The sequence below is a fragment of the Babylonia areolata genome, chromosome 27 (genome assembly GCF_041734735.1).
Source record: "Babylonia areolata isolate BAREFJ2019XMU chromosome 27, ASM4173473v1, whole genome shotgun sequence".
NCBI lineage: Eukaryota > Metazoa > Mollusca > Gastropoda > Neogastropoda > Buccinidae > Babylonia > Babylonia areolata.
In genome coordinates this window covers 21,368,545-21,376,681 of record NC_134902.1, presented here as the reverse complement: position 1 = coordinate 21,376,681, position 8,137 = coordinate 21,368,545, and the positions used below count along the sequence as shown (strand labels likewise).

General features: G+C 37.2%; 1 protein-coding gene across 1 annotated transcript in view; it reads left to right on the top strand.

The window, feature by feature from the left end:
• LOC143300953 (uncharacterized) overlaps positions 1 to 7,565 on the top strand; it is a 7,620-nt gene extending 55 nt beyond the window's left edge. Inside the window, exons 1-3 of the mRNA XM_076614902.1 lie at positions 1 to 94; positions 2,213 to 2,389; positions 3,501 to 7,565. The exon at positions 1 to 94 is cut by the window's left edge and continues 55 nt beyond it. Of these exons, the coding sequence (XP_076471017.1) occupies positions 40 to 94; positions 2,213 to 2,389; positions 3,501 to 3,709 (441 nt within the window). The 5' untranslated portion in view covers positions 1 to 39 and the 3' untranslated portion in view covers positions 3,710 to 7,565. The remainder of the gene's footprint in view (positions 95 to 2,212; positions 2,390 to 3,500) is intronic.
• The last annotated feature ends 572 nt before the right edge of the window (positions 7,566 to 8,137 follow it).

Here is an 8,137-nt window from a genome sequence, read left to right as displayed (position 1 = left end):
GGAAGAAAAAGTTTGAGAGCATTTCCGCGTTCGCCAAACATGGACAGACGTTTCTTTCTGAGTTGTGCACTGTTCGCAACTTTCGTCGGTTTGGGTGAGTTGAAAACATTCGAAAACATGGGAACTGATTTAGGGATGCTCTATCAGGACCTGCTTGTGGGTTTTTGTTTTGTTTTTGTTTTGAGCGTTTTAGAAATGATGAGGGTAACTTGAAACTTGAAATTGAATCAATGAATCAGATCGTTGTTTCACATTTGTTTCACTAACTTGATTAGTTGACATCGAAAATTCATTGTATTAACATGAATTTACAAGCTAAGAAGTCTGTGATGCTGATGGACCTTTCTTAGTTTCTACCCAAGTGTATAATATATATATATATATATATATATATATATACACACACACACACACAGACACATATACATACATACACACACACATATATATATATATACTATGTCATGACTTAACTTCAGTGTGTTTTGTGGTCATAGACTAGCAGACTGAATCAAGTTATGCGTCAATGTGTGTATCATCAGTTCTGTCATCTTGTACCTGTTCATGATGTCAAAGATTTGAGAAACCCATTAGTAATAGGCTATGACAGGAGGGATAGACACATTCTTTCAGTTCTGTCAAGTTCTAATAGTACTAATACTAAAAAAAAGAAGAAAAAAAAGAGAAAATAGAAACAGACGCTGAATGGTTAGTTTGAGTCTACTTTGATGTGTCTTTTTAATCAACATACTATTTAAATGAGCATACATATGTAATGATTTGCTAACTGGACCATGTGGATTGTGCATGAAAAGAGGGTTTGCCTCATAGTCATATGCATCTGCAAGAAATGCATTGAAAATTTTGTCCAGCAAGGACAGTGGTCACAGTCAGCAATGAGAGATAGAGCACTCTTGTCTGCTGATTTGTTCAAACTCGAAGATGGTGACAAAGACAATGACAAAACTAAACTGACACAGTGACAGCAACATTCAACACTTTGTTCACTCTATCTAACCAATCAGATATCAGCTTTGAGCATACAACTATGACAGACAGTGAGGGCACAGAGCATTCATTAACTTGATTAAGTTGAGTAGTTTGGGAAGAGGGTGAGGAGAGGACTTGGAAGAAGGGTGGGGTGGCCATGAATGTCAATAAATTATCTTTTGTTTGACAGTGTTCAACTGCCATAAGTGACAACAGCTAATGATCCATTATTTTGAAGAAACCCAGGGTTGACAATGGACGGGAAACCCATATAATGTTTCTTTTCATGTTTTTTGTCACTGATCATTGACCAGCTGCTTTGAATAGGAGGCAAGCCGTATGCACAGCAGGCATGTTGCAACCAGGAGGGAGTGTCATCAAAGCGCTTTCCCCTCCAAAGGAGTATGTTTTTAGGTGTAAGAAAAGCTAGACTGCTCAGTTCCTGAGAACATGATGATTCATTGATTGACTTTAATCTTGACGAAGGCCACGTTTGCCATTGTTAGGATAGTTTATTTACTTTTGTACAAGAGTTGTGATTGTTATCATACATATGATATATACAAGAGTTGTGATTGTTATCATGCATGTGATATATATACACACACACACACACATATATATATATATATATATACACACACACACACACTTATAACCTATTTTATTTTCTTCTACAGACCTGTGTAACATTATGACAATAACTGAATAAGCATGCTGTTTCCAGCTGTATTTCATTTTTCTTTATCACTCTGTGGAGGTGGGAGGTGGAAACAGACTTTTTTGATGCACAAAAATTATTAATTTATTATCTTCACTTTGATTTGCCTGAATATTTATCTACAATTAAAATAATTTGGAAATCCACTTTCCTTTTTTCAGTTTCTGTCACAAAAACATTTACTTTCTTTCTGTATATCTCCTTACTTTTCCTGCTAAAATTAATAAAAGATATAAAAAAAAAAAGGAAAAAGAAAAAAAGATTATATCTGAATCCTCAAAATTTTCTGGCAAGGGTGAGTATTTTTTAAACATTTATATTGAATCCTGTGGCACTGAAGGAGTTAATGAAGTGTTGATTTATGGAAGGTGGTTAGTTTGAACTCCATTTAAATGTAACTGTTATAGACTGAGAATTGTTGTTCAGAATTTGAAGCCAAAACAAGAGTTGGAAAAGAATCAGAAGAGTGATACGAACAAACTTTGAATTGGCGCTCAACAGGTCGGTGCCTGGAATGCCATGAGTGTGTGACCATCGAGTCTGACGCATGCTTGGACCCATACGACGTGAACGACAATGCTGACAACATGGGCGAGTGTGACCCCGGCTCGCATTGCCTCAAGTACAAGACGGTACAGAAAATCAGGGACTCAGGCTACATCATGGGATGGGAAAGAGGTGCGTGTCAGTTGTGTTGTAGTATTGTGTTGTGCTCCATTTTATTGTATTGTCATGTAACTTGTAATTTTGTCACAATGTATTTTTTTGTGTGGGGGAAATTCAGGCTGCTCTCCCTGGGGAGACCATATCATCACAGTACAGCACCCTGCAGTAGGGAGAAGGAGACCTAGATATCTTCAATTATCTTGTTTCAGTAACGCTGCTCTCTCATGGAGTTCTGTTTTGAGAAAAAGCTGTTGGAGAAGTTCAGGGAGGGAGGGAAGTGTGTTTGCTTTTCACTGAAGCCTGCTCCTCAGTCACCCTTCTTACTTACACAATCAAACATTAGTCACTCAAAGACAAATGGAGAGGGCATTTCCACTTGTCTGCCAGGTTTAGTTGTCCTGGAAAACAATGGACCAGTGGGTGTTTTTAGCCCTGTGGATAATGCTGTTGAACATTGTGGTGGTCTGATGACTGTGTTGGTAGTGTTTCTTTTGCACTGGTCATGGCATTCATTTCTGTTGCTCATGGATCTGTTTGGTGTCTTTCCGTCTGATGGTGTTTTCCTCTTATCGTTTCTGGATATGAGATGTTATGATGACACAGGTTCACATGTGTATGGATTTATTTTTATACGTACGCATGCATGAAGTCTAAAGTGCTTGTATGTATCGTATGCATCTACAAGTGTGCACACACATGCAAACACACACACACAAACACCCACACCCACACATGAGTATACATGAGTGACATGCCCACACTCACATGCACGCACAGTGACACAGACACACATTCACACAAACTGACAAACATTCACACATATAGTGTATGTATATACACCAGTGACATGTGCACACACACACACACACACACACACACACACACGGAGAGACAAATACACACACATATATTTGAATATAATTGAAAAAATGAGTAATGCGTGTGCGCTTGCACACACACACACACACACACACACACACACACGAACAAACACAAACACTTGTCTCAGTCTGCACAATCACCATTGATAACTGATGTAATTATGAAAGCCTTGTTATTTTATTGTTAAAAAAAACCCAAACAGATATCTTTATGTAATAGTTATCTTGTTTGTTTCTCACAGACTCCATAGTGGTGACCCGGGCCTGCGAGCCAGCCAACGATCTGCCGACAGGGTGCATCAGGTGGCAGGGCTCCGGCGGCTTCACCATCAAGTGCCGCTGCGACACAGACGGCTGCAACGCTGCGGGTCTCCTGAGGCCTGGGTTCGGGACTGTCCTGATGATGATGGCGTCGTTGTTTCTGGCCTTGTTGGTTTGGCTGAGGAGGTGAACTTGGATTATCATGGAGACTGCAGGGGGAGGGAGCCTTTTTGTTTGACTTGGAGGGAGGATTTATAAAGCTTGTGACATTGACAATACTTTGTAGTGGTACCAGCGGCTCTTCTCCTTCCCACCCCATACCCTCCCTCCCACCTTTGTTTATCAGGTCTGTTTAAACAACAGTACAGTGTTAGGTTGAAAATACAAGTCCAGCTAAACACCCAGCAATAATGAAAATCATAGAACCCTTTTAGAACCAAAGTTAAAGTCATATTTATATAGGTAAAGCTTATTGAAATTGAGACCTTTTTTTTTTCCCTTTTTTTCTTTGTTTTGCCCCTCTTGTGGAGTTTTTGGACAAATCTCTGAGTTTACAGGTTCTGTAAATTAAACATTAAATATATAGAAGCACACATGAAGGTAGAGATCTAAACATTGGAATAAGTTTCCACAAATGTACAAATGTTTGTATTGAAGGCCATGGATATTGCTTAAAACTGGGGGTTAATTTGTACATGGATAATTGTAAAAGTGCATATTAGTTGTTGAAGAATGAAAAATGCCCCTTTAAACTGTATAAACACTTTGTTCTCAAGAGGATTGGCTACAAGGTCTCTGATCGTTAGGAATTGCCCAGGAATTTTCCCTATCTTCCTGTTTTCAGTTATGATAAGAAAAGGGTCCAGATATAAACAGTTTTGATGATGAAATTGTTGTTTTTCATTTGGTAGTGGAAGGTTGTAAAACTTGAGTATAATGAAATAAAAGCAACTAAAAAAAAAAACCCCGTCACATGACAACAACACTACTGTAAATAATGGTTTAACTAGAGCAGACGTCTTGATTTTTGATAGCAATGATACTGATTCCATTCAACAGGATTTCTGATAACGCGTAAATGTGTGTCCCTTTTGCTTTGAAAATAGAAAGGGTGTACAGCATGTTCATTGAGTAGGGCCCTGGGATGTTCTAAAAATTTCAGGAACAAATGTATGAAAGAGTGAAATTCCACTGTAAGAGCTTTAGTCGGACACCAAGATATGAAGAAGAGTTCATGCCTTTCATGATTTTCTTGGCCCAGGAACCTAGAGGATTATGACTGAAACGTGTTCCTGCCTTTGATTGTCGCAATGCAGATTTGACGAGAATGTGCAGCAGTAGAGAGACCCTCTGAAGGTGGTCTGGGATGAAATGATGGCAGAAAAGTCCCTAGTAGGACTCCCAAGATTTTTAATCTGCCCGAAACCCCTGGTTGAACAGGAGACCTTTCAAGGGCTATGAATTAGCTTGACTGGGTCATATATATAAGAAAAAAATTATGTGCTGATAAGACACACATGCTTGTCAGATTGTGTGGTTGATAGAAATACGCACATTTTGATACTGTCCATACTCCGACCCTTCACACCCCTTGCTTTTTGTATTTTTGTTTTTTGTTTACAATGGTGGAAAATGTTCTTTGGAGGAGGTTTGGAGGGACAAGTGGCAAAAATGCTTAAAATAATGACTGAATTGCTTTGAAACTCTCTATCATTTAAGCAGTTTAGGGGAATTAAGTAAGAATAAGCAATCATGATTATATGAATTGTGCTTATGTTTTAAAAAAAAAATTATGGTGTTTACAAAAAAAAATGTGTATTGTTAATTTCCATATGTTAGGTTGTTATTTTATTTTATTTTTTCTGCTTGCATTTGAAGTTGGATGGATATAATTTTAGTATGTTCATGAAAAAAACATGACTATGCAAGAAGATTTGTGAATTGTACAAACTCATCTTATTTCTATAGTGCTTTGTGAAATGGAAAGGTTTGTGAATTGTACAAACACATCTTATGTTTTTTAAAGTGAGTTGTGAATCAGAATTACCAACTGAAAGTGTTCTTCTGTCTAGTGATTTATCGAAGTTCATAATTTTATGTGTTGAAGTCCATGAGTTTATGTGTACATATTATCTTTTCTATTCCTGTGTGTTAGTGCCTGTGTGTTGGTGCATGGATGCGAGTGCGCAGGTGTGCGCATAATATTCGTCCCTGTTACATGTTTTTCTAAATTAGTAAATATGTTTTTATGCAGTTGATGTGTGTTGATTGTGTAATTAGGGAAGAAATGTCAAACTATGAACAACCCAGAATGGGAAACGGTTTACATATCTAGGACTGTGAATTTATCATGTATGAACTGTATTCATTCATCATGAAACTTGTATGTGGCGCTTTTTTTCTTTTCTTTTTCCCTTTTGCATTTACCATTACTAGTATAACATCGGTTGTGACAATATACCATTCCATTGTTATTTGTGAATATTTTCATTCCAGTTTCCCAGTGCTAATGAACATATCAGGATTGTTAAAAACAAATATTGTGCGTGTATATTTTATAATTTTGTAAAAAAATGTCAGTTATAATCTGAATTGACAAAATATACACTTTCACTGGTGTTTCAGATTGTTGGATTTAGTGAAGCACATTTCCTATATATACATGCACTCAAATTGGTTAAGTGTCTTTGCATACAATGCATTTTTATCAAAAGATTTCAGACTATAATTATGATTCATATCAGATTCAGAGTGTGTCCTTCACTTTTCATGTTTTTTCTTTGGCTGAATTGTGAAGTTGTGTTTTGAGTGGGTTGTTTCCCATGGACGGATATCTGCATGTATGTCCAAAGAGGGGACACCTCAAATTGATCCTCTTTGCTTTTCCTTGTTGCCTTCAAGACTGAACTGATCTGAGTCGTCTTAGAACTTGTGTATTTTTTGTTTTTTTTCTCCCCCTGGCATTCAAGCTCTCTTGTTCTCTGAGTCTCTCCCATTGTGTGTGTAAGTCTTTTTATGTGTGTGTGTGTGTGTGTGTGTGTGTACTGCAAACTACCTTGTGAACATCCTTTACCCAGTACACATCCACCCACTCCCAATTTGAAAAAAAAGGAAGAAAGTTATCATGAAATAATTTTTCAATTTGCTATTGTGATCATGCTGCTTTACAAAGCAGTATTCAGTTATAGAGATAATAAAATAGAATAAGTCGATGTGCCACTGGAAAATTTCGCTGTAAGTTTCAGTTACTTGTGGAGGCGTCATTGCGTTTGTACGAATCCATATATGCTACACCGCATGTGACGTGTTTAGTCAGGCCTTGAGTGCATGCTTATATATTTGTGTACATATCAGTGTGGATTTTTTTCTACAGAACTTTGCCAGAGGACAACACTGTCATTGCCATGGGTTGTTTTTCTGTGCGCCAAGTGCATGCTGCACATTGGACCTTGGTTTTTTTGTCTCATTGATTTTCCTGTCAAACTTAAGAGAAAGGGTGAGAGCGTGATTTGAACCCACACCCGCATGGGGACTCTCTGTGTTGGTAGCTGAGCATCTTAACCATTCTGCCACCTTCCTCCACTTGGAAAACCATGTGAGAACATGACGTTCCATGACGCAGTATCTGGTTTCAGTAACTGTTTTGTTATCACTCCTGTCAGTCTGTTCAGTTTGGTATTTAAGAAACATAAGTATGGGAATGGGGTCCTGCAAAATGAAAACTCCCCTCCCCAGTAAAAGAGGACCCCCAACTTTAGGGTGAAATTTCTGCAAAGTGACAGTGGGAGCTGATAAGGTAGTTTACAGCGTGTGTGTGTGTGTGTGTGTGTGTGAAAGAGAGAGAGAACAATCTTGAACTTTGAAATTTTTCTTCAGTGGGCATGTCATGAGGTGGTAAATGATCTTCTCAAGCATATTCATGTATTGAGAATATATATTTTTCTTGGGTCTTTTATTATTCTCCTATGATTATTCATCGAGAATATATATTTTTCTTGGATCTTTTATTTTTCTCCTATGATTATTCATCGGTTAAAATGATATGTTTACGTGGTATTTTTACATATATATTTTATGGTTATGGTAATGTTCAGGTATATTCTCATCTGTCTTAGTGTAAGTTTTCTCAACATCAGTGAAGGTGCATGAAATATTAATCTCATTTTGTGGAAAGCACATGAACATGTGTAAAAATCAACCATTGAATTTAAGAATAATAAGAAATAAAATGTCTGGAAACTGCCTTAAAAAAATGGAAATATAATGAAAACAAATTCCTGTGCACAAATGAGTGTGTGTGTGTGTGTGTGCGTGCGTGTGTGTGTGCTCTGTTACCACTATACTAGATAATTATGATACTGGGAAAGAAAACATCAAAACACATTCCATAACATCTGGTTGATTTCAAACATTTTTACGTAAACACTGATTCAAGAACTTAGCAGAACCAATGTTGTTTCAGTTCAAATAACAGAAAAAGACTTAAAATGTTTGGCCACATGATGATATGTTTCATTTTCATTTGGTGCAGAAGTACTGTTAATGATACATGATTGAACTGCACATGATAAAAAAGTTATTAATCTTGATGATGCACAGTGGCTTTAATTTTGAATGT